This window comes from Platalea leucorodia, assembly GCF_965183815.1.
Source record: "Platalea leucorodia genome assembly, chromosome: 20".
Taxonomy (NCBI): Eukaryota; Metazoa; Chordata; class Aves; order Pelecaniformes; family Threskiornithidae; genus Platalea; species Platalea leucorodia.
In genome coordinates, this window is record NC_138842.1 from 4,440,648 (window position 1) to 4,465,993 (window position 25,346).

Consider the following 25,346-nt stretch of genomic DNA (forward strand, 5'->3'; position numbering starts at 1 on the left):
TCCCTGCGCCGAGCGGCGGGGGAGGCGGCCGCGCCCGCCCCGAGCCGCGGCGGGGAGCGGAGCTGTCCGGGGCCGCGGCCCTGTCCGTGGTGCTGCCGCCGGCCCAGCCCTTCCGCGGATCCCGTGCCGGGGGAGCCGGCACCTCGGCTCCGAGCCGGCACCTCGGTCCGGAGCCGGCACCTCGGTCCGGAGCCGGCCCGCGGCTGCCGCCCGCCCTCGGCTCCCTTCTCGCCGGCAGATCCCAACCAACAGGCGCGGCGCAGCCGGCAGCCCGAGGCATCCTGTTGCGCGGGGTTCCCGGCGAGGAGGGGAGAAGCGGCGTCTTCCGAAAGAGCCTCTGCCCAGGTTGAGATTCGCTCCTGGCTCGGAACAATGGCTGCGCTGCCAAGGCTGGTTTGTGCGTCTTCGGTCGTGTTGGTGGTCTGGGGTAGGTGCTTCCATTCCGTGTTCTCTTCGGCCAGGTTCTCCACCAAATCTGGTGCTTGCCTCTTGCAGGATGCTTCTTTATAGCACCGCTTTCCCTAGCAAGGCTCCCTTAACGCTGTCATGAAAACCAGCCTTTGAAGTGGCTTTTTTGTTTACAAGAGGAGAAAGAAACAGTATTCATGCAGAGTTAGTATGAATGTGATGGAGTTAATATGAGCAGAAAAAGACGTTACTGCTAAGTAGACTTAGGGCACAAAGCGTGTGCTTTAATATGCATGCAAGTTCTTTACCGTTTCCTGTTTGCTGCTGTTTTGAAATTTGCAATGTAATTTAATGTTTAGTTGCCTCAGGGAGGATGTGCAAACCGTCAAGCAGTGCGTGTTAGTGCTAGTTTTCCGTGCAGTCTCTATAAACCGGAGTAAATCGTTTTATTGCAATTACAGTTTTTCTTCTGCAACCAAGAAAAGGTTGGTTAGTTTTGCTCATACAGCTACATTTGATGTGCACGTATACCTACAGCTCTGTGTGTGGGTGCATATCTGTGTGTACGTATCTAATTTAACCGGAGTAAAGCATGATCCAGTAGCTTCTTTCTTATTTCTCCCCGAAAGCTGGTGCTACCCATGGAGCTGATAGTACGGGAGAACTGGAATCTGGCTATTTCCAGGATAGGTCCTGGGATAATACAGTGCTCGAGAGAGTGGGTTAATGGTATCTCGGAGGCTGGGGAGGAGGGAGCAGCCAGCAAAGTCAGCATCTTCACAGAGCTGAACTCTAGGCTTTGGAGACAGGTTTGGACAGACAGAACCCAGTATTGTGTAGCCCAGGGGACAAATGTCAGCAGGGATTTAGTCCGAGATGTCGTGCTGAAGCATTCCTTTTCTTATCAAATATGTAGCTTCACAGACAATGATTTTTGTCTTGTTTGGGCGAGCAGTATTTCATGGTTGCCAGTGTTAGCACAGATCTGGTTGGAAGCATTTTGAACAGGAATGCATGTAAAATCAATAACTCCTCCCGCTGCCAAATTTACTCGAGCCCAAGCCCCTTGGTTCCCAGTACTGCTTATGAAACCTAGAAACAGGAAGGGTGGTGAATCCTCCCAGTTTGTTTTGAACACATTGCCAGATTAAAACATCCAGGCCTTTTAACTTAGCACAAAGAGCGAGCTGTTCCTCCACGCTTGCATTCTGGGCTTTCTCTCGTACCAGACTGTAATTGCTACTGTAACAGGAGTGTGCTCAGCGTGCATGGGAGAGAATGAACAATGCCTCTAAAGTGGCATTAATTACTATGGGAAAAATTAAAGTTGTGGCAAAGCAGATGCTGGAGAGGTGAATCTGCATGAAGTGATGACCCTCTGTTAATTATTATGAATTATTTATATCTCACAGAAGGAAGCTTGGTAAAATTTGACATTATCTGTTGTCAGAGGGTGCTAGTAATGAATCAAACGGTTTTCCATTGGGGATGATGTGATCATAAATGCCGAGATGTGGATAACTGATGTCTCTCTAATTCTGTCTTACGCTTCTCTGTCTCGCTTCTTCTCTGCTGCTCCTTCTCCCTAGCTGGTTTTTGTTCTGCAGTATGTGTTGAAGTTCCATCAGAGACAGAGGCTGTCCAAGGAACGCACATGAAGCTACTCTGCATCTCCTGCATGAAGAGGGAGGAGGTCACGGCCAACACGGTGGTGGAATGGTTCTACAGGCCGGAGGGTGGAAAAGATGAACCCGTATGTATGTTTGGTAGCTGAGCCCTTGTTTTCGTACGTCTTACTGTGAAACACAGTTCAGTGAACTCATGTGGGAGAAGCCAAAAGGTATTTATGAGAGTGTAAGTTTGTCCTGCGGCAGGATCCCCAAGGAAGACTGTATAAGGGAAGGAGAGAGACCCAAATATGAACAAAAGCTTTCTGCCACATTCTTATTCAAAGTCTATAGAAATGCCCAGCAAGCTGCTTTCATATCACGGAGAAGAGACGAGCTTGGAGTTCAGCTCTAAGCTGCAGATCTTCACAATTTGTGCAGCATTTTCACCCAGAGGTTCCACAGCACCAATTCTGAGCAGAAATTAAAGTGTCTCTTCCTCGCTTAGCTGATTTCCACACTTGGGCACAGCAGGAACTCATGGCAGGAAAAGCTAGAACCTATTGTTGAGTTCAGACATTTGGGGTCATACATGAATGTGAATTTCCAGTACCGTTCCTTGAATATGTGAAGTCTAGTATGTAAGGAAATCAAGAAGGGAAAGGGAAGCATGGAGTGACACCTGGCACCCTTGGCCAGGTTCCTTTCTTTGGACACTTCTGAATCCCACAGCTGTTCTTTGGAGGTGAAATCGGGCTCCGATAAATCTGTAGGACAGGATTTACTTCTTTTTGCCTCAGAGAAGGCACTGTTATCCTGACTGTGGGAGGATCTCTGAGAGTTGTTCTGGATCCCTGTCGGGAAAAGGTAAAATTTGTTTTCAGAGTGAATCAAAATGGGAATGGTACAGATGAGGGGCAACTGGAATTCAAGAAAGAATGGTAAAACGGAGAATAAGATAAAGGATGCGTGCACACATTTCTTTCTAGCTGTTTTTTTCTGAGTATGAAGCATTAGATCAGTGGTTGCATTTCATCGAGATTGAGCAGGGCCAGACAAGATGACAAATATTCTCCTACTGTCTGAGAACTAAAGGGACCGTGCTAAGGAACGAGATGGGAATTCACTGTCAGTGACCTTAGTGATACATTTGCTAGTGGCAACCCAAAGAATGCTAACGAAGGTGCGCTGCGGCGGGCAGTTTAATGATGGGGACCCTGGTCAGCCAGAAACTTGCAAGAGATTAAGCCTGCCAAAGCCACCCAAGCTCTGTTGTTCTGATGTACCGTTTTCACGCTGTCATATTTATCCTGCAACACTTCCATTTCAGCTGAATATCCCAGGGCTTACCGAAAATGACTGTTTGTCTTTGCTGTATTTATTCTGTGGTTCCTTCTTCAGATGATCTTGCGTGCAGTGCCCGACAGGCTAGGCACGAAGACTGCAGGATACTAATTTTCAGTTCCATTGCTGATCTTTTGTGTCATTGTCCACATGTGTGTCTGGTTTTCTGTGCCTTAGTTTTTCTGCCTCTGTGATGGAGATAATTCAGTTTTCTGTCTTTTGTAAAGTAGTCTGAGATTTTGAGGTAAATGAAGATAGAATATGAATAGCTGCTGTTGCTAAGGAAGCCATAGCTACACACATGTATGTTCTTGGCTAGAGGATGATGTTGTTCCTTGCATATGCTGTGGTGTTGTCCGAGATACGAGTCAGTGATTAATCAGAATACCCCTTCACGTTTCCTCACAGATCTACGAGTACAGGAAAAGGAACCACGAATTTCCAAGCCGCTTCAGCGGTCGGTTACAGTGGAATGGGAGTAAAGACATGCAGGATGTATCCATCACTGTGTTAAATGTGACCTTGAACGATTCGGGTATCTACACCTGTAACATCACCCGGGAGTTTGAGTTTGAGATCCACCGACCTCTCTTCACAAGCTCCAGATTGATCCACCTCACCGTGGTGGAGGAGGGTATGAAGGATTGGCAGACAGTGTGTTGTGCCTTAACTCGCCATGGGTGTTGTCATCCAGGGATACAGTTTGTCATTGCAGTGTGGGAGAGAGGAGACTGAGCTGCCAGAGAATTGTGCCTGTATTTGCCAGCGAGAAACACTACACAGGGTTCAGGAGGAAAGACCTGCATTTTGTTTGCCAGCTGCAGCCTCTTTTTAGGCTCAGAGCGGTTGCGTGTGACCGTGGGAAGGTACAATAAGCTTGGCAGGCTGGGGCAACAGCTGGGAACAGCTGGGCAGGCACAAGAAGCAAGCAGAGGTTTCCAGTTTCTCCGTTCAGAACCCTCGCTTCTCCCCTGGCGGCTCTAGGACGCTACAGCACAGCCTTTGCCAGGGTTCCCGCAGCTTCTGCTTCCTTGCTTCCGCCCCCTCCCTCTTGGAACGACTCATTCTCCATTTTGATATCAGTCTCTTGCTTCCACCCTCTCCCAATCCCTCCTTCCCTTTGCAGTGCTCCTGAGTCTGTCTGTTCCTCTTGGGTTTGCTCAGTTCAGTGCTGAAATCCTGGCTTGTTAGAAATCCATGGGAATTCTGCTGTTCTCTTCAGAGAGGGATAAGAGCTTTTAGCCCTCATCTTTTTCTGCTCTGTCTTCCCTTCCCTTCCGCCCCACAAGCATCTCTGTGTTTTGATCTCTTTCAAATCACTGGCGGCACAATACAGTCAAGTAACACCAGCGAGTAGGACGCATAAAGGAAACAGAGTGCAAAGATGAGATAGGCTAACGGTGAGCGATCTGTATGAACATGTGGGCGGCAGAGAATGCAAGGCACATGCAAGGCTGTGCACGTTTGATTCTGCTAGAAACACGCAGTGGGATCGCCGCTGGCGTATCCTGTTGGCAGCCTCACCCGTTCCCTGTCTGTTGCCCCCTCACAGTGTAGCGGCACCTGGGGATCTCTGGCAAGGTGGGTTAGGAAGGGTGACACGAGGGCGGAAAGTGTCAGTGGAGCTGCTGTGCTCCGATAGCTGCACGTAAATGATCAGAGATTATTTCGTTTTCTTAACAGCTGGAGAAGACTTCACCTCGGTCATCTCTGAAATTATGATGTATATTCTGCTGGTCTTCCTCACCTTGTGGCTACTGATAGAAATGGTCTATTGCTACAGGAAAGTCTCTAAGGCAGAGGAGGCTGCCCAGGAAAATGCGTAAGTGTGAAATCTCTCCAGATGCGAGCTGTTCTGCAAGGGTTCTTCAGATGTCTCAGTCCAGATCAGGCTGCAAGAAGACTGAACTTTGCTATCGCACGTTTCTAGCTGATGTTTGCCATGTCTGGAATCATTGCAATGTTTAGGAGTACCAAAAGAGGCAGTGCACTTGCACAGTGCACCAGGTAGGGAGGGTGGCCACGGTGCACGGTATTCCAAAGTGGCCCGGTTTGAACTGCGCAGAGATGCTCTCCTGGAAGGCCTGCTTTCAGAGATCTGGCTCACAGATGCAGCTGACACAGCAGAGTTGTTCCGATATTTATACTGGCCCATTCCCATCTTTCTACATACTTGGCTCCTTGTACATGGTAGGAAGGCTGTGTGTGTAGCGTTTCACAGTAGGGAAGACTCGGTGTCTGCTCCTGACTCTGCCGAGGAGAGTTTCCTACTGCGAGCATCTTCTACAGGTGACATTTGTTACCCTAGAGATACTTATAGGCAGGCAGTATCTCTCTAAGGGTGAATGGACCCGAACTGTTTTTTGCACTGTAGCAGTTGAGGTTATGCTTTCCTCCTTCCCTCCAACTACAGGACAGACTATCTGGCGATTCCATCAGAAAACAAGGAAAACTGTGCTGTGCCTGTGGAGGAATAGCAGAGAGGAGTCATCGGAACGAACGGCACCAAGGTAGGCGATGAGGAAACAGTCAGTCGCTGCTTGCGTCTGTCAACCCTTCAGCCTTACCACAGTGGGTTAGGCGTGCGTGGGGCTGGAGAAAAGGCGGACGGGAGCCTCCTGGAGTCTGGCTGTGCTCCTTCTCTGGAGCTTCCCCAGTGGCCTTAGAAGCACTATAGGTATCGTTAGATGGTGGGTGTACTGATACTACTTTAAACCCCTAACCGACACACACGTTCGCTCTCAGGCCATGGCGTAATTCCTCCTCCTTTGCCCATTCCTGTGGAGTTGGGAATAGTCACTGTCCTCAGCAGATGGGGAGCTGTGCTCAGGAGGAATATAAGGGCACAATCTCCAACGGAAGCATCTGCTAGGAAGGCCTTTGTGCGCAAAAGACCAAAATCTAGGTCTTTTAAAGTCTTGTTCACGTCCTGTCAGTTATCGCGCTAATTATATCACGATCCTCACTCCAGTAAGGTCAAATGACTTGCGCTCCAAGAGGAATTCTCTCAATTGCAGGGGCTCTGAAGACACAAGGACCGCGTCATGCCAGCCAGGTTTGAGGGGGAGCTCTGCGCCGTCGGGAGGAAGTACGGGGAAGTGTAAATTCTCTTCCATTTGCCTTGGACTCTGTACAGCCTTGACTTTGGCCTCATGACTCCATTCTGAGCTGCCAGCCCATTTGCTAAAGGACTCTTCTTTTGAAGCATGCTGAGCAAAGGGCACAGGGGTGTGGGCAGCATGGCTCCTTCCCAAGTTTCAGTCCCATCATCACGTTAATGGCTTTGTAAATGTTAAGTGTCATTTCTTAGCTGCTGTCACCACCACCTTTATTTGCTAAATATGCTAGTTCTCCATTGCAGAGGTAAAGGGTATGTATGTCATGTTACTCTGACCTGCAGGACTGGGAATGAGGTCATCTTAGGGTAATCCACTGTATGTTACAGCCCAAGCACTCTTATCGGTGTTAATCAGGAAGAATTTAATTAATTAGTTGTTGCTTGGTAAGTTGCTCTGGACTTTGGGCTGCCTGTGCACAGGCAGAGTAGGATGAGGACTATGATGTATTAGAATTGTTGAAAATGTGTAGTAGGAAGGATGGGTCCCTGTGCCATGTTCACACTTGCTTCTGAAGGAGGGAACTGAGAACACAGGTCCTGAAGCACTCCTACTTTAGGAGGCGGTATGACGTAAGTATAAGAATCCCCTGTGCCCCCCCCTTTCATTTAGCAAGTGTCAAAACTCTTAGTTCCTTCCATTTGCCTTGCATAGCAGGTTTACTCCTCAAGTATGCAGAGACACGGTGGTAGGAATAACCTGCGGAGCCGCGTGCTGCAACAACAGGCCAGCCGGTAGGACAAGGTATGCAGTTCACCTCTTCCTGGGGAAACCCCCGAAAGGAAGACAGCCCGATGCAAGTAGGCAAGCAAAGTAAATAGGATGCACAGCCCTCACAGGAAAAGGACAGGCAGCTTCGTAAAATGGTAGTACGTTTTGTAACTGTGCTATCAGTCTTCTCATACTATAGTGTAGCACCACCTAGAGGAATAGATAGAAAACGCTTGGGTTTTTTCTAGTTAATCGTAATTCTTTCTTGTGACAATTAGTCGCTGGTTTGAATAGTCAGCGTTCATCGTAAATGATCCACTGCTGCACAGGAATCACGCTGTAAATTCAATGTTTCCTATCCAAACTCGCCTTTTCAATTGTAGCGGATTAAGCAGAGTAAAATTTGTTTTCTGGCCTCAAACGTAGATTAGTTGAGCTCAACAACTAGGATTATGAGGGGAAAAAAGGCAGAAGCATTGGGCGGGGTGGAATTATACCTGAAGACAAAATGGGGGAAGGTTTGTTTTTTTCACATAGCAGATGTTGTTACATCCCTGCTGCAATGGAGCCTATACTGCTTGCAAGAGTTGACAAATTTTGCTACACTGACCGCTTCTAAATAGTTACAAAATGCTTGTGAATCAAGGCATGCTTCCCACTTAGGGAATTTCCTCTGCTTTGTTCTGCTGCTTTTTATGTGTTGCTAAAATCACAGAAATTACTCCATTTGTAAGTCAGGCCCGGGCCAGATTTCTAACTGGCAGTTGTTCAAAATTCCTTTTTTAGAGTGGGTGTCAACTTTAGTAAACTACTGCTTCACAGTAGGATCGCTCTCAAGTCCAGAGCCGAGTCTGGCAACCTGAGCACGTTTTCCAGATAAAGCACGCTTGTAGTCTGGGCACCGGTTCCTTAAAACCTAGTATCCAAAAGGGGAAAAAGCAGCTCCTCTTCTAATTCAGCTGGATGCCTGCATTTTCCCTAGGCCAACTTGCCTGGCCTCAGGGCAATTTGGGGCATAATCCCAAGTCTAAACCCACAGCAACAGAGGAGGGACTAGATTGTAACTCCAGACTTTCTGTTGCTGACCACAGCACTGACGCCCAACGGTGATTTTTAGGTAAGGTCACGTAACCCCTCTCCCACTTCAGCTCTGCTCCTCAGTCCCCGTGAAACATTGGTAACCCTCTGGTGTCATAATGTTAAGTCAAAAGCGGAGTAAATTGAGAACTTCTTGAGAGCTACCTCAGGTGGTAAAGAAGGGCCGTCCTTTAGTCCTGCACCTTCCAGTATCTTACGTGCATCTTCTTAAGATGCCTTTTTCTGGACATATCTTTCGCTTTTCCAGTTCCTGCAGACAGATATGACTGTTGCCCTGTGGTGTTCTAGGCAGGAGAAAATGGTGTGTAAATTTTGCTCAAGATTCTCAAAAAAAAAAGGGGGGGGGAGGGAGATTTTTCAAGGGTGGTGTTAAAGGCAGGCTGTGTCCTGGAAGAGATGGTCCTGGTTGGTCTCTGAAAAGACTCTCTCTGTATTTGGAAATGACAGAATAGACTTTAGAATAGGCAGGATAATAAAAAGAACAAAGCACTCACGAGTCGCGCCGTTTGTTTGATAGATTTTTTTTTTTTTTTAATTTATACCGTACTTCCATTGTACTAGCTACTTTACATTAAGTTTTGGCTGCATAGCCTTTACAATTCCTAGGTTCTAGCAGGTAAGTTTCATTATCGTTTTACCGCATTTGCGCACAGCGCAAAGTTTATGACAGTTAGACAACTCCTAAAACAAAACCACGGTTCTCCCCCGCCCCACCCTGGAGTTCACGTTAGCACTACAGGCGCATCGGCCTTGGCCAACAGCCCCCTGCTTCCCGGGCGCCGGTGGTGAAAGCCAGAAGGGAAGCGCACGCCTACGGGTGATTGTACGACCCACTCCCATTCCTTGCCGACGTGAGGCGATCCTCATTAGTCTGCAGTTACGCACAGCAATTGGGGTTGCAGGATCCAGGGCCTCAGGTGGGGAGAACGCGCTCCAGGTTTTTAGCAGCTTTACCCAGCCCTGGAGCACGTGATGGGAGATGAACTGCCGCGCGAATGGCAACATCCCAGAGGTGCCGCAGCCACGCCGTGCCAGTCCTGGGCGGTTGTAACACTGCAACGGTTCTGCTGCTCCTCCCTCCCCCCGACCTCGTCGGGCTAAGAGCCAGGTTAGTGCTTCCGCATCTGCTCTGTTAAGGGCTATCACAAGGGAGGTGGGCTTGCGAAGATGGGGAATGGCGCGCGTGGGACACAGGCTCCACCTCTCTGCTGGATAAAGTTGCTGTTTTGTAACAGCCGCTCTCCCAAATCCTAATGCCACTGGGGCAGACTGGGCCGAAACTGAGACACAACCAAATGGCTCTAGAACCTGAGCTGCACATTGGTTTTATTCCCTAACTATTCTCGGAGTTTGGGGTGGGGAAGGTGGCCATTTAACGTTAGCAATGGAATTGGCCTAAATGAGTGAGGTAACAGAAACGGCCAGAGGAGGAACCTCCCTGAGCCATGTGCAAATATAATTCCTTCAGCAGAAGGAAGTCCTTTTACCTACTGAAAAAAATAAAACACATTCACTTAAAAAGCATACAGACTGCGGCAAGGAAAGGCAAGCAGGGACAGCACCAGGTCAGTCCATCTATGACACCGGGAATGATTGTCTGGCAGCAAAGGTGTGAGGGGAGAGGGGAAAGCCATAGCAAGCACTGCAAAATGTGTGTGGGAGAGGGGGGCATGGCACGCCACGTATCCATGCTAAGGGTTAAGCCCATGCTGTCTGGCTGGATCGGGAAATAATCTCAATCAGCAGTCGATCGAGACACGAGGAGATTATTTGGCCAGTGTGCACATCTAGAAAAAGACAGGTATTATGGCACAGAGAGACTCGTGCTGTAGAGACTGCAAAGCAGAGAGAGATCAGAGCATGCCAGGCAGGGGGAATGGGCCAGAAAGTCAGCAGTCGTGTCTTGGAAACTACGCTGACACAAATGTTTCGTGAGCCACTTACCTCGGATGCTTTGGTTCAAGAGTCTCTGTTTCGAGTATTGTTTTAAGCAAGCCCCTGCCGGATATTTTAACTAGTGCCGAGACTGTCCGAAAAGACTAAGCCAGAGTCCGCGTGACTGTGCCATGTAGCACACCAGTGGCAGCAAGCCTGGCAGAGATCCTGTCGGAAAGATCTCTTTGGAGGTCAGCAGGTAGCGCAGAAAGCGCTGGTCTGTCAAGAGCTGTGGGACAGCAGCAGCTGCCTTGACAAATGTGACAGAATTGCCCCCTCCCAAACCAGGCGCTCTTCCTTTAAAGTTGTTACTGACTGTGCTTTTCTGCATACTGTCCCACCTCTAAATTGGGAAGCGGTTCGCTTCTATCCTGGTTGGGAAAAGCAAACGCTGACCGATGGAGCGCTACCTGGTTAAAAGGGCTAGTTCAGTACACGTGATGGAAACACTGTAAGGATGTTCCCTGGCAAAGTCCCCTTGGGAGCGTAGCATCTCCGCGCCGATGGCAGAGCAGTACCCAACGTTTGCCGCACGCTATGACTGAGCCCCGCTGCGGACAGAGCCTCTTCCTAGATCGCTGCACTAGGCTAGAGACCGTGTACGCCTGGGTACTAACCTTCACAGATGGTTTTTTCATCGACGTTAACTCACATGCTGGCTTTATGCTAACTGTGCTGATGTAAATGAACCCGAGAGGAAGAGGAGTCCCAAATGTTTTTCCGCTCCTAGTAGCACAGAAAGACCCATCTAACTAGCCAGGAGCGATTCGCTCCCCCACTAACCTCTGTTTCGCAGCTCATTCTGCGTGAGCAGTGCTGGTCTTTTTAGGGTTGGACGCTCTCTCACCACTCCGTCCTAGTGCTGGACAGTGTGAAGGCTGCAGGCTGCCCTCCCTGTCTGTCTCCTCTATTCAGATGCCATAGGATCACTGAAAGATGATGGGAATATGAGTCTGAGAAGGCAAAGCTACCAGGAAAGAGAGAGGGATGAAGGCCATGTGACACACAAGTACTGTATTCACCAAAACCTGCAGGTACGCGCACCCTTCTGGTTAGCACTTCTGACACGCAGAAAGCCAAAGCGTGAGGTTTGCAAGTGTGTCTTTCGCTCAGCCTTGCTGTATGGCAGGCGCCTTTCCGTCGCCTTTGTATCTGCACAGAAATGACTGTAGAGCACATCCAAGAGGTCTCGTTTCAAGTACCCGGACCAAAAGTGTCTCCAGCTGCTATTTGGAAAACAAATTTCTACCTTCTTAAAGGTAAGAAAAAGCATGTATGTAGGCTACATGGTTTAGTGCTGAGGAGACAAGTACGCTAAAAATGTCTGTCCCCATCTACATGCAGGTGAGCTTCTGAAATTAAAGGGGTCTGTCTGATAAGAACACAGATTAAGCACGCCAGGCTTTCTGAGAGGGGATATGGCAATGCAGGCATCATTATTTCACAGGCGGTTTTGTGCCAGGGCTTTAAATCCAGCAAAGCACCATGCTTTGAAACCTTGCCTCTTTCAACACAGGGTCGTATTTATAATAAAGGCATGCTGCGTATCTCTTGGGTTTCCCTTTATTAGATCTAAAGCAGAGAAGTGGGGTCGGGTGGTCAAATGGCAGACTGCCGCACCAGGCTGGTACAGCGGTCTATAAGCTGTGTGTAAATGCATGCTCTACATCAGCAGCGTAACGGAGATAAGCTAGGGGAGATCAAGGTTGTGTGACTTTTTTCTCTTCTCCTAAAGGACTTAAGGGAGCCAGAAAGGATTTGTGCAGAAGTTAGCATCAGTTAACATCAATTAATATCAAAGTTTTCTGACTGAAGCATGCCTTGGATTATCGGTTAATTGTTGAGCACGCAAAAAGCATGGTTGTCCAGTTCATTCATAGCTAAGCTCCCATTCTTACCCTTGCAGGTACTTTTCTCTCTTTTAAGTGGAATGTGCAGACCTAGCAATGCCCCCGTCTTGGGCACATGCTTCTGATCTTACGGCCTGAAATAACCTGTGTCTTTTGGTCCTTCGGACACTTTATGCGCAGGTGCTGCACTAGATACGCTTGGTATCTACTTTATGAATGTGTAATTGCACAGCAGTTATCCAGGTCTCAAATCCACTTTGAGCTTATCCCAGATGCCATAACCCAAACACCTCTTTTAAGGTAAGCATTAGAAGGCGTGTATTTATCAGAAGCAAGATTGCATCAAGCTAGGATTAGTGAGTATATTACACAAACTGGCAAATCGGAGCCTCCTGTCTCTTCTCCCTCCTCCTAACAGGTAGCACCCTACTTGGCAAGAATTAGGCTACTAGCTGTTGGCATTAGTCTCTATGTTTGGCTGGAGAAATGCTTTTTTAAAAATCTCTCTTTTGTAGTTGTTTGGGTTCTGCAGATCAAACCCCAGCTGCGCTCACCTGGCAGATTACCAGCGGCAGAAGGGTCAGAGAGAGGACTTGGCGGGGGGAAACGCGTCTACGAGGCGCTGTAAAGAAAACTACCATTGATGTGGGATTTCTGGCACAGGTAAGCAAGGCCAGCAAGTAAAGAAGCGAAACTCTGACAATGGAAGCCAAGCTACGACTTGGCTGTGGCTGCTTAGGGCAGGCAGAAGTACCACCCTTGTAACATTATTCAGGTGGCCTGGCCTTGCTCCTAGAAAGCATTGCTAGTTTCTCTAGGAAATGTACTCATAAAGTGACTGGTCCAAAATTGTCTATGGCTGCAAAAGGAATTAATCTGTCGACTGGGATTCGGCTGCAGTAGCAGGCGATTCCTATCATAGCTCTCTAGAGGAAGGCATCTAGGTGAAAACGTGCCAAGGTTTTGTTTAAGCCCTCACCTTCAGTGCCATTGTGGGTTTTGCCTTAAGAAAAAGACCTTGCTAGTTTCTCTTTTATTACTACTGTGATAAATTAAGAGGCAATAAAAGATCGTGAATCCTATCCAACCCCAAGCCAGACTTGCTGGCAAGTGGCAAAAAAGAAAGTAAATAACTAGGAATCTGAGAAAGAGAAACCTAAGGCCTCAAAGAGAAACCTTCCTCAGTCTGAAGGGCGCTGCAGGTACAAGGTTCTGTTTGGCGACCACCACCCTTAGGCTCTTTATTGAAAGATTTAACGTAGCTCTGTGTCAGGATATACATCAAATATGTTAAACCCAGTTTAAAGTAATGTGTGGGAAGAACGAACATTAGTGCTTGAGATTGCGATGGCTGCCTCTGCGTGGCCTCGCGTTAATTTAACAGAGCTTGTGCAATTCAGTCTCTAGGGCCAAGCCCGAGGAAGCCGTGTCAGCGGGAACATCTCGAACCTAACGCAACGGCAATCTGGAAGAATGCAGCAGAGGAAGAAGGATGCGCGGATGAACGAATGGATTTCTTGCCTCCGTAACTACCAAGAGAATGTGATATTGGTAAGAAACCAACTCTGATCGCTAGCATTTATTTTTCACCCTCTCGGACAGGTGGGTTTCTCTGCCTCTCGATGGGTTACGTCCATCTATGTACAAGCCCCTCCTAGCTACGTGGCAGAGACCCCACGTTCCAGGCTTCTCCCTCAAGACATGGCCTTGTTCTTTTCTGGCATGGGTGAGGTGGCAAGCACAGGGCTTCCTCTCTGTCTTCTTTCTTGGTGCTTGGAATTAAATTCTAGAAAAGGAAAAGATGGGCAGCAGGGGATTTTTCTGTGCTTAGTAACTGTGGGAGTGACTAATGGGGAAACGGGACTCTTGGCCAGTGTGGCAAGTCACAGCGGGGAGTCGGGGCCCTCCTGTCCCGAGATGAGCCGCAGAATGCCCTTCCCAGGCACTAGCACCTCAGTTTCATTGTACAGTAGCCATTTCAGCAGCCTCCCTGGAAGAAAGTCAGGGAGCAGTACAGTAGTCAGCAGCATTAAATTAAATAAATAGTCATAAATACACATTACTCTCTAGTTGCCGAGGCATGTTTTTTCCCAATTGTACCTCTTAAATGTCACAGTCCTTCAAATGTGAGTCGTCTTCTGCGAGACATGTTGTGTGTAGCACTTGGTCATGAAAACTGTAGGCAGGTTGGGAGAAATCAGCGGGTTACTTCTACGTACGTTACCTTGCCCTAACTGGAATGCACGAGCATGAGCTTGTGAGGGTTTTCCTTAGACACCCCTCTGTCACCCAGCTGCGCGGATGAGAGCTCCTGGTACAGAGAAGACGACCAGTTACTCACCCTTATGTCCCCTGCTCTTTCAGCGCCCATTGGAGCTAGAGACACCGTTTGCGTAAGAGGAATATGCAGCTGACTCCCCCTTGCTATTCAGAAGGTGGAAAAACCCTGGTGTTGGACAAGGTGGAGATTGAGGGCCTCGCATGTCACCTAATCTACCTGGCTGGGTAAGATGAGAAAGCATTTATTAAACATTCAAACAAGCACCCTGCATCCTAACCAGTCACAGTGGTGTTCAGTACGCCGCACAGCGCAGCCTCTGCTGGCCCTCTTCCTCCTTCAGCCACTAACGGGAGGCCGGAATTATCCCCCAGAACAAGTGGAGATATATATTGTCTTTCTAATGCAGCTCTACCATCTGACTGGCTTACAGAGCAAGTGCTTTGCTATCCAGCTTACGAGAGATACCAGTCAGAAGCCTCGCACTGTGGACATTCCTCCAGATGTATCCTGCCACCCACTGACAGTCCCTTTTTTCTGTTCTTTTCTCTTTTTGGTCCCCGTGACCCTTCCCAACCTCTCCTGGACTTTCGGAGGCCTTGTTGCTGTACAGATGCAGTCATGGAAATATCCCAGCAAAGGAAGTTGTTCTTTTTCTCCCTAAGGTTTTCCTGCAGAGTTTATAAGACCAGGTAAGGGCCAGGTGGTACAAGCAAAATGGTCTCGCAGACCAGGGGCAGGAGGGAAATTGGCTGAGCAGGGTAGCAGGAGCAGTTGCAAATAAATATTAATTTTGGTTTTCTTTTTTAAGTTGGGGTACTCCCCCTATCGTGGGAAGTCACACAGGTAGTAGCCCTTTCAGCACCGATGTAGATCTTCAGCACAGGGATGGCTTAATGGCAGGGGCCCAAGCACACAGAAAGCAGAGAACTACAGAAAATGTAAAGGGGACACTGTCAAAGGGAACAGAAGCGTGCTTTCTGTGGTGTGGCTCTCCTCCATCCACGCACCTTGTAGGCAGATACTCCCCACCATCTCCTTGGCTATTAATGCAGCATCAATAACAGGAGGCGGCAACCTAGTGTTTGGAGAAAGCATTTCAGCTCATTTACATTCTGTGCTTCGCTCTCTGAACCAGGCTGGCTGGCACGACAGCAAAGTGTATTTCTGCTCCAAGAAGTACAGAAGGTGATTGCCGGCGAGACCTGCTCTCTACAGACCTACAGCAATTCTGCCGGAGGCCCCCTCTCCAACTGCGGAACGGTTTTGTAGGGGATTGACGGCGATTGCCAAAACCTCTCTGCCCTGAAGCCAGCAAGGTAAGAAAGTTGACAGTGTCCCCTTTGTATGTATAGATAAATGTAGTCAATCAGGGACCTGCATGCGTAGGGAGGGTTGGGGGGGCACTCACTCTGATGCTTCCCTTTGGAACAACAGAAACAAAACAGACAGACAGACAAACAGCCAGGAATATTACAGAAGTGGTGCAAGGGCCCAGGGGAGCGCACTTAGGCGCTCCCCTAAGCGCACCTCAGTGCCGGGAGAGCACAGCCCTCCCACACACGCACACACCACGCTACCACCGAGACGCTCCATTTCAGCCAGTGTTTGGAGGTCAATCCTTCCTCTCGATACGTAGGCTTTTTTTTCTCTTAAAATCTGTATATAATATATATATTTATATTCTGTATATATATATTTATATATATATATTTATATATCCTATTTACACGTATTGCACACCGTCCTCTGGCCTCCTGCATTCCTGCCTGTTAGTGGAAACGTTTCCGTTTCTCCTCTGGATCTGACCCGAAGTCCCGGGACCCGATGCCATTCTGAAGATTTATTAGTGAATCCTTCATCTGCAAGACAAGAAATTTCTCCACTGTGATGCTACCCTAGAGGTGAGAGCACTTTGAGGTTTCCTTCCCCATCGGTGCCTCCTTCTTCCATGTAAAGTATCAATACCATAATCATCTGGTTTTTGGGAGCAGCGCATCGGGGCCGGGATTCACGGATGGGGACTGAGAAAATGGGAGACCGTTCTCCAAGGTAACAGAGAAGGGGCGAGCAGAATGAGGTATGGGGTGAGCACCTCTCTCCGTAGGGGAGAGCAGCTTTCATTTACGAACTCTGTTCTAAGCAGCCCGGTGTACAACCGGCTCTTCAGGCAGCGGATACCAAAACCCCGGCTTTGTGCTATTAAGGGCCCACGCAGAGCGCGTCCCCGTCGTCCACGCAAGCTACGTGTGAATCCAGGGCCGAGGTAAAAAAGTTTTCTTTCCAAACTGGGATGCCAGAGACTAGATGTAAGATGTGCTAATGTAAGGTTTTTGGCCCTGTAGAATTCTCTCCCTGACGTGCGTGGACCCCTGTGAGGTGACAGAGAAGCTGCAGTATCCAGCGAACAGCCCTGGGGACCTGCTGCCCACCGCTGCGTCAGAGGACGGATCTAAAGGGAGACGGTAGCGGAGGTGACGCACCCGATTGATGGACTACAGTGGAACCAGGTAAGGCTGAAGGATTGCGAGTGGGTGGCTACGGTGACCCTCTAGTCACAGCACTAACTGGCCATGCGGTCTCACCTGGTCTAGAAGCATCACCGAGGATTTGATGATCTCACGCCATTTTTGTAGCTCTGAGTCATGATACTTCTGCTGAGATTCTAGTAACTGGGCCCATTCTGTCTGAGATTGGGGTAACCTGTCAGGCAGAATACGAGCAAGAGTGAGTCTCGGGGAACTGAAGTCAAGGGGGAGCAAAGTGGATTGGGGGGGGGTGTGTGTGTGTGTGTGTGTGTGTGTGTGTAGATTTTATCGGTTTCTGTCTAATCTTTTCACCCTAAAGGGGCAGGTTTTCTTGAGCAAAACTGCATTTACATGTGCGTAGTATTTTCCTAAATTGGATACCAATGTTATTCTGTCTGAACCATGGTAATCAATGAATTAATAGCAAAGAAAGATGTGCCTTTTGCAGAAGTTGTTGCAGCGTGGGAGGAACCGAAGGCCCATTTGCCAGAGGGGAACGTGAGGACAGAAGGCAGCGTGCTCGGAGACGCGTATACTGAAAGATGGCACCGTGGCCGTTGATGGGGAATAATGCAACGCAGCGTAATGTTGTGGGACAGGTAGCCCTGTACAGCTTCTGTGTTCTGTTTTTTTGAGACATGCTGTGTCAGTCTTTATGTAATACAAGGCTTTCTCTTTATTATGAGCAATAGCAGCATCAGCTCTCTTTTTAATGGCGGGTAAGTGTAAGTAAGGATTGAGCCCCTCCCTTCAGGCTCAACTAATCCTCCAGAACAGGGCTGGAGGCTGCTGAGTGGAGCAGAATCGGGGCAGATGCGAGCAGTCAAGGCGCTGATGGGAGGATCACCGGGACTGGCCGCCCGGAGCTGCCACTCAGGGCCCCGGGCAGGAGGTGGAGCTTGGCTGGGATAAGTCTCAGTCGAGCAGAGCGACGCCAGGAGCGTAGCGACGAGGAGCGGAGTCAAGGCAGTTAGCGCGGCAGTTGGCAGGAAGGCACGGCAGCAGCACCCCACTCTGCCTGTTTCTCCTGAGAGGTAGGACACCTCTTGCATGCCAATAGCTAAGTCATGCTACTTTGTAACATTAGCTAAACATCTTTGCTGGTCTCTAAGATAGCTAAAAAGTCCCTTCTGCTTACTTGTTTGGGTTTTGCTACTTTCTAACATGGCTAAAAAAGTCTTTCCTACTCTTTCTGCTTTCCTCTTTGGTCTCTGCTGGTTTCTAAGATGATAGCTAAAAAGTCCCTTCTGCTTACTTGTTTGGGTTTCGCTACTTTCCAACATGGCTAAAAGTCTTTCCTGCTTTTTCTGCTGGTTTCTAACAGAGCTAAAAAGTCCCTTCTGCTTACTTGGGTTTTGCTACTTTCTAACATAGCTGAATCCCTCCTCTCAGGCTACAGTAGAGATTTTCAAGCCTCCGTGTTACTGAGAGCTGATCTGCAGCTAAAACTCACTTCTTGGGTAAGTTCCTCCTTTCTCCCTGGCAATGTAATGTAACAGTCTAACTTGTTCCCCTCTTACCTTGGCAAACAGGCAGAGTGGGGTGCTCCTGCCGATGCCAACTGCCGCGCTAACTGCCTTGACTCCGCTCCTCGTCGCTACGCTCCTGCAGTTGCTCTGCTCGACTGAGATTTATCCCAGCCAAGCTCCACCTCCTGCCCGGGGCCCTGAGTGGCAGCCAGTCCCGGTGATCCTCCCATCAGCGCCTTGAGTGTTTCCATCTGCCCTGCTCAGCGGGCTCCAGACCTGGAGATAAAACAAAGAAATGTTAATTAAGCATGACAATAAAAAACCAACACAAGAGAAAAAATCGACCCCCTCCCCATGGTCAATAATGCTAGTCTCTAATCAGGAACCCTCTACTGCTAATAAAGACTGCTTTCCCTGTCTGAGTGGAGAAGCTACATACTTGGGGTTGGTACACTTAGTTCGGGGGACCGCTGACTGCCCCCGCCCACAGGGAGCTTAAGTCTCAGTAGAACCAGATATGGAAAAAAATGTCTTCAGAGCCTCAAACTGAATGTTTCTAAGCACGCCCAGCAGATGGGTTCAGTCCACTTCCACAGCAATCATGGCTGCAACACAATGAAGTCACCTGTACAGGGCGGGGGGGGGGAACAGAGCTGCCCATATAATTCCAGTATGTGCACGTTACAAGAAGCATACAAACAGCATTTAAGTCCTATACTTAAATACTATATTGTAGTGGTCCAGATAAATACCAAGAGGGCCAGAGGAAGATAAAGCAGGCAAACATCGCTCCGTGTATCTATCCATGGCAAAGTAGCAGGGCTGTTTGTTATGGGGAAAATAATAATTCCCTTCCCTAATGAGGAGAAATGAGACAAATAATGCAAAAAGCCATCACAACAGTAGCACGTGGCTATGGATGCTTAAAGTTAAACCCAACTTAGCAAGGGAATAACTGTGACCGCACAAAAATACAGCCAGGAAGGGGACATAAGGGGACAAAAACACCTTAGCAAAGTGGACTTGGGATGTTCTCAACCTCTGAAAACAAAGTAAACAGGCAGGATACCTAGCACTTACTTACATACATAAAAAAAGCATTCATCTAAAAATGCCAGAAGGAATTCAAAACACCAAATTGCTGGCTGTCATTATAAACAAACAACTCGGGTCACCCCTGTAAATGCTGTCTACAAAAAGGTGCTCTGGAGCAGACTGGCAGGTCTGCCTTTGACCCTAGACAAAATGGGGGAGTCTATATAATAAAAGACTGATCCCAACAATAAATTTCACATTTTTGGCATGCCTTCTGTAAAGGGAAGTGGACACTGTACCAAAATAGGATGTCCAAAAAGCCTTGGACAAGGTTCCATGCTACAAATTACTAAAGAAATTAAGTCAATCTGCAGTCACACTTCACTGCTTACCATCTAGTAGTGCCAGGGAACGCTTAGGTTGTTAAGGAGCGCCCCGTGTCCTCCTAGTGATCTCGCTTGTCCTCCCACGCTCTAACAACTTGCTGATATCTGGACCCACACCTTTCAAAACACTCCTCTAACAGTCAGTTGTGTGTCACAGGCCCAAATTCTCCTCTGAGTACAAAGGGTTCTTTCTAGGACACTGCTTTTCATACAGAGGCAAGTTTAGCCATCAAAGGAGGGGAGGTGACGACCTTGGCCCAAGACTGCAAAACATTTATTCGTACAGCACCCTCCGTTACATGGGATGCTGGGAAGAAGCAGAGGTTGCCTTAACTCGCTGTCTTCTGCTGCAACTGTTCAGCAGTTTCAGATCTGGAAATGCTGATGGCCCCACAGCTTCAGCTAACTACCTGCTTCATCTGCGTTACACAAAAAGGAAGCCATCTCCAAGAGAGCCCGGGGCTTTGGCGTTCTGGGAAAGCCGCTAACGACCGGAGCAAACAACATGCAAGAAGAGGCAAAGACAAAGCAGGTGTGACAGTACCTTTCCTGTAGCCGCAAGCCCTGCCACGCCGTGAGCGTCTGCGTAGTATATTCCAACATCCAGAGTTTGTAGAACAGCATCATATTGAGAATGACCAGCAGCACCAGACTGGAAATGAAGAAAACAGTCGGTTTACTAGGAGTGCTTCATAGCCCATTGCCTGCCAATCACACCTGGGAAAATGCCCAAGGCTTTAAGAAGGTGTCTGGGGCCCAGGTCCACGCTGTTATGTGAGTGGGGATTTAATCTGAGTAAGGGCCAGGTGACCAGAACCCAAAACTTCGCCTTGTGGGAGAAATGTGTGAGCAAGGAGGACGGACAGACAGAAAGACAGGGATGATGCGTCCGACAGAACAGATGGATGAGTGGATGTGCTGAATGCAGAGAAAGGGAGGGAAACAGGAGAGTAAAGAGGTAAAAAAAGAGAGAGACAGTACCTGAAACAGATCCTAATGGGAGCAGGGAAGAGAAAAGACGGAGTAGCTGCAGGTTAGAAACAGACTGACACAGAACAGGAGAAACTAGGCTGAGCAGAGAAGGCTCAGAGACAGTGCAGAAGATATATGGGGGGGAGGAGGGAAGAAAGGAACAGTGGGAAGAGGGGCAAGAAGGACAGACAAATAACCGTGTGCCTGCAATTAATGGTGACGTTTCCTCAGCAAAAGATGAGCTGCGTGTAGCTCTTGCGGACAAGCCCAAAGCGCGCCCACGCAGGGCACTGTCTGGCGCGTAATCGCACGTTGCAGCCTGTGTGCATCCAGCTTTACCCCCTCCTATCGCACGCGGCGATGGGAACGCCACCGCAGGCCGCCCTGCGAACCGGCGCTTTGACCAGATCTTGTGCCGCTCCTCTCACCCCCCAGCTGCCGCGCATGGGCTTTTCCGCTCCTGTTGGCCACACGCGGGGAATGGATTCCAAAATAACAGGCTCGTGCCTGTCTCTGAATAGCACAGCTATTTTGCTGGAAGAATGGCCCACTATCACCCAATTCAGTCAGGCGGATGGCACCTGGCCAGAAGAGTATTCTGAAAACATTACGGAGGGCTCTCTGACTGCTCTAAGCTAAGCTGGTAGCCTGTCAGGAGAGATTGTCATAAAGCTTTTGTGCCTTCCTACCCTAAGTTTTAATTGCATCTCACCTGTCCGGATGCAGAAGACAGCACGAGGCTATCTTCTCATCATTACATTACCTTACTTATCATTATAGCAGCTAGCTGGGTTGCTGCTGCAACCCTGCGCAGTCTTTATCCCCACTGGGAAAAGGAAATGCGGAAAGCAGCTCAATTTGAAAAGTAACCTCAGTCTACCAGTCTCAGCTTCTTCCCACCTCACTAAAAGGTGGGTGGAGCTTAAAGAAAGAATGAGCCCAAGTTCTGCTGTTCCTCTGGGGTTAACAGGATGCTTCCATTTCCCCAAGCGATGAAAAAACCCGCCGTATCTGGATTGCTCCTTTAGACTGTACCACTTCACAGCACCTGCCCAGCAACCGCTGCAGCACTAACACATGAAAGCTGCCATCAGCCCAAGAGGCAGAGAAACACTAAATACGCCCGGCTTTAGGCATAAAGACTGAGCCACAGGGACACGAGGGGCCCATACCCAGCTCACTTGGAGCACACATCCAGCCGAGTCCAAGACTAGCGGCTGAAAGGTGGTGGCAGAAAAGGGCCCCAAACCAAACATAGTACTTGCTGCTGAACTAATGACATCATGCCAATCTCTCTTGCTTCATGTGTTTCTACTCTTATTTTGCAGAAATCATCTCTAAACAGTCCAGCTTCTTTCTGAGGTGGTATCTCTCACAAAGATCGCCACCCAGGACCAGACCAGAGGAAAGAAGTAACAGACTGACTCCTCACATACACTGAGCCCAGTTGTGATAGCACAGTAACTCCCAGAGAGCTTCGCATGGTCATCTTTCATGCTAACAGCTAGTTTGTCAGCAGATTACATTAAATGACTTATTTTAAACTAACAAAAACCCCACAGTTTCTAGATGCCATTGACAATCTCTAAACTGAATCCCTGAAATAAAAAAGACTCTTTCTACTTGTTGGATTTCTTCTCTTCTAAGTATTGACTCCCCTTTCCTTGCACAGCTGCCCTTCGCCTTGCTGGTCACCATCCATGTTGCCCATGTCCCAGACAGTACAGCTGACCTGCATTTAGGACTCCCAGAAACATGCAGGCCCGCAAAGCCCGTGCTTGGTTAAAACAAGGTCAAAACTGAGGGGAAAGGAGAGACTTTGATAAAATAAGATCCAGAACCTACAGAGCCAGATCAGTGGCCAGATGAATACTGGCAAAAACTGGGATCAAGCCAGACAAAACAGCTGATGGGACATTTGGGGGAAAGTTTAATTAAATTCTTTTCTGCCTGTCATTGCTTTCCTCTCCTCTGTCCTGCGCAAAGTTTGGGACCAGAGAGGAATACGAGAGAGGAAAAACTGGCAGAGGGGAGCACAGAATGCCAGAAACATAAAAGGACCAAAGTTGTTAAAGGCTGACTGTGAAGGAAAGCAAAAAAGTCGCTTACACAAAACTGATGACAAGGAGCAGCTTGGAGACGCTCTGCAGGTGGAAGCCGCTGGGGCTCTCCTCAGGGATGTGCCGTGTCTGAGTGGAACCTGAGGAGGCAGATGCGTTTAGGCTAGGAAATGCTGCCCGACGTGGAGAGCAACCCTCTTCCCGCTACCCACCCCTCCATCTCACTCAGGCAATCATCATGCATCTTCCCTGCCCTGGAAAGCCCCGGCCCCTCTTCCCATTAACCCTCCGTGAGCAAAGCTCCAGTTTTTCTTCAGAGGTACCCAGCTCTCCATCCCCAAGCGCGAGGGGTCTGCCCTTCCCTACCTGCCACATGCTTGATTCGATGTGCGACCTCCTCATCCGTGGGGGTGGTGACGGGACTCAGCACCTCCTCCAAGTGCGGCACCCGCAGATGGGCATGGGCCCGTTTCCTACGGCGCACGGTCGATTGCTTGCTCACTTTCTCTTTGGGGGATTGTCTGTGGACCTCGGCCAGGTACGTGCTCTCGGTTTTGGTCAGTTCGCTTTCTGTAGAGACAGCAAGGGAAAGCACTTAATACAAGCGGCACTGGCCTTGCAGAGATACAGACTTAAGCCCTCTAATGGGACGGCTGCTGGGCCAAAGAAGCTGGCAGGGTCTAAGAGGCCCATGCCAGAGGACACACTACACATCCCTTGCACCTTTTGCCAAACTCTGACCCCAGACTGCCTGCGCTCCTGCCAGAGAGCAGGATCAGATGACCTGACTAATTCCAGCAAGTGCTACCAACACTGTGGTAATAACTTTTGTAAGCCACGCCGAGGTCTGATCCCCAGTAGGCCAGCAGCAGGTGTCACGCTGTCATGCTGCCCGCTTGCAGGGAGGCATGCCTAAACTATGGAAGGTGCCACTGTTTGAGGGTCATTACCGCAGCTCCAGTCACTGCCACTCTTACCCAAATGACGGAAATAATCATCTAGGCCACTCCAAAAATTCTTCTCAATGAAGGATTTCACCAGCCCCCAAGGCTGTTTCCTGTAACGTAATTCTGTGGAAACCCTGCGTGAAGAAAGGAAAGTCATTCTCCCAAGTCTGCTTCCTTTGTCAATGTAAATACGAGAAATAACCATGCACACTGTTATTTCTGGAATGGTCTCGGCCCTTCGTGTTTCTCGAGGAGAAGCACTGCATGAAAAGTCCTTCCAAAGACAGTGGCAGGAAGGCCTCAAGAGAGCCTCCCCCGAGAGGACTCCCGAGACCTTCGGCCACGTGGCAGGCAGACATTTAGATTACTTACTGAAGTCAAACACAAAAGCCTATCGCTTTGCCTGGCACCAAATGCCTCTGCTCATCCCCCCAAGCGCCTCTTGGAGGCACAGTCCCTGGAAGTATGTCCTGTTGCTTATCACATGTAGTTGACTGTGTGTGACAACTGTCCCTGCAAACCACTGCTTCCGAGAAGGGGGCAAGAAAAGTCCGTAAATCCTCTCCCTGACCCAGCTGTAACTCCTCTGCATCGGGTCTATTGTTTGCTGGATGTCACCAGAGTAGGCAGCTGCCCCTATGGTAACTCTTCGTGACAGGAGTGTTCTGGCAACAGGACAAAGAAATAAGGCTAAGTTCTCCCCAACCCCTTCTAACACACCAAACAGCAGAACTCCCACCCAAAAGTAACTTTTGGTCGTCAGTAAAGCTCTTTATCCCACAAGAAGTGTACCTGAGTCGGCTTTTGTTTCTGGCAACACGAGTCAACGTGTAGCGGTTAATGGTGTAGAAATAATCATGGTAGGGGACGTCGTGAGTTAGCACCTCTGCATCTATGACATAGCACTCGCTTTCTTGGCTGGCTTTGTACATTGTCTGCATAAAAGACAGCATGCAAGGCAACTATTAGTCTGGTTAGGACACGGCTTTGACAGATTGGCACCTTCACTAGCACTTTACAAAAACAGCTCTACCACCAATAGGAGACCACACCCATGCCCAAGCCCCATCTCTGCAAATTTTCCATGAACAGCTCACCTTTCAGGGAAGGCATACTCGAGGAAATCAAGTGTTTCACTCAGATGTTTCCCAAGGGCATATTTCAAAAGGGACATTCAGATCCAGCAGCTCAACCTCCAGCATTTTGTATCAGAGACGTCGTTACCTACACTGCCAGCTGAGGACCCATTCTTTGGGACCTTTCCAACTGTACCTCTTCTCATTAAACTGATGTCTGGCTTGTGAGGGAGCAACCTGATCTAAAACCAGAGGTGGCCCTGCTTTGAGCAGAGGTCCTTTCTAGCATAAATGATTCTGCGATTCTAAACACTGTAAAAACATGTCAGTTGCTTCTTTTAAGCGCTTCTGATCTGCTTCTTTCTTTGCCCCAGAACAAACCTCACAAAGGCGACACAGTTAACTGCAGATCCATATGCAAAAGCATGGCTTTTCTTACAATTTCCACTTAACCTCTGCAGCGAGAACACAGCAAAGTGCATCTCGGTGGTTGACCCCAAACTCAGAATAAAACAGGCCACATCCT

General features: G+C 48.8%; 2 protein-coding genes across 3 annotated transcripts in view; one reads left to right on the forward strand and one right to left on the reverse strand.

Moving 5' to 3' along the window:
* The first annotated feature begins 360 nt into the window (after window positions 1-360).
* On the forward strand, window positions 361-5,870 carry SCN3B (sodium voltage-gated channel beta subunit 3). The gene is made up of 5 exons (XM_082330623.1): window positions 361-427; window positions 1,998-2,161; window positions 3,768-3,993; window positions 5,043-5,181; window positions 5,773-5,870. The coding sequence occupies exons 1-5, from the start codon at window positions 373-375 to the stop codon at window positions 5,834-5,836; spliced, it is 648 nt and encodes a 215-aa protein (XP_082186749.1). The 5' UTR covers window positions 361-372; the 3' UTR covers window positions 5,837-5,870.
* A 10,249-nt stretch (window positions 5,871-16,119) lies between these two features.
* Window positions 16,120-25,346, reverse strand: part of GRAMD1B (GRAM domain containing 1B) — a gene marked incomplete at both ends in the record, with an annotated part of 96,969 nt that continues 87,742 nt past the window's right edge. The window contains 8 exons of one of the 2 annotated variants that reach the window (XM_082330570.1): window positions 16,120-16,209; window positions 16,933-17,050; window positions 20,310-20,417; window positions 20,747-20,758; window positions 22,847-22,937; window positions 23,164-23,367; window positions 23,775-23,878; window positions 24,537-24,679. In XM_082330570.1, coding sequence (XP_082186696.1) covers window positions 16,120-16,209; window positions 16,933-17,050; window positions 20,310-20,417; window positions 20,747-20,758; window positions 22,847-22,937; window positions 23,164-23,367; window positions 23,775-23,878; window positions 24,537-24,679 — 870 coding nt within the window. Of the gene's footprint in view, window positions 16,210-16,932; window positions 17,090-20,267; window positions 20,418-20,746; window positions 20,759-22,846; window positions 22,938-23,163; window positions 23,368-23,774; window positions 23,879-24,536; window positions 24,680-25,346 lie in introns of both variants that reach the window. The other variant, XM_082330569.1, reaches the window with a different exon arrangement.

Excerpts from the sequence above, each read along its gene's own strand:
- SCN3B (XM_082330623.1), top strand. The coding sequence starts at position 373 with ATGGCTGCGCTGCCAAGGCTGGTTTGTGCGTCTTCGGTCGTGTTGGTG. Across the intron at positions 428-1,997 it reads GGTCGTGTTGGTGGTCTGGG|CTGGTTTTTGTTCTGCAGTA; the intron begins GTAGGTGCTTCC and ends CCTTCTCCCTAG. Across the intron at positions 5,182-5,772 it reads GAGGCTGCCCAGGAAAATGC|GACAGACTATCTGGCGATTC; the intron begins GTAAGTGTGAAA and ends CTCCAACTACAG.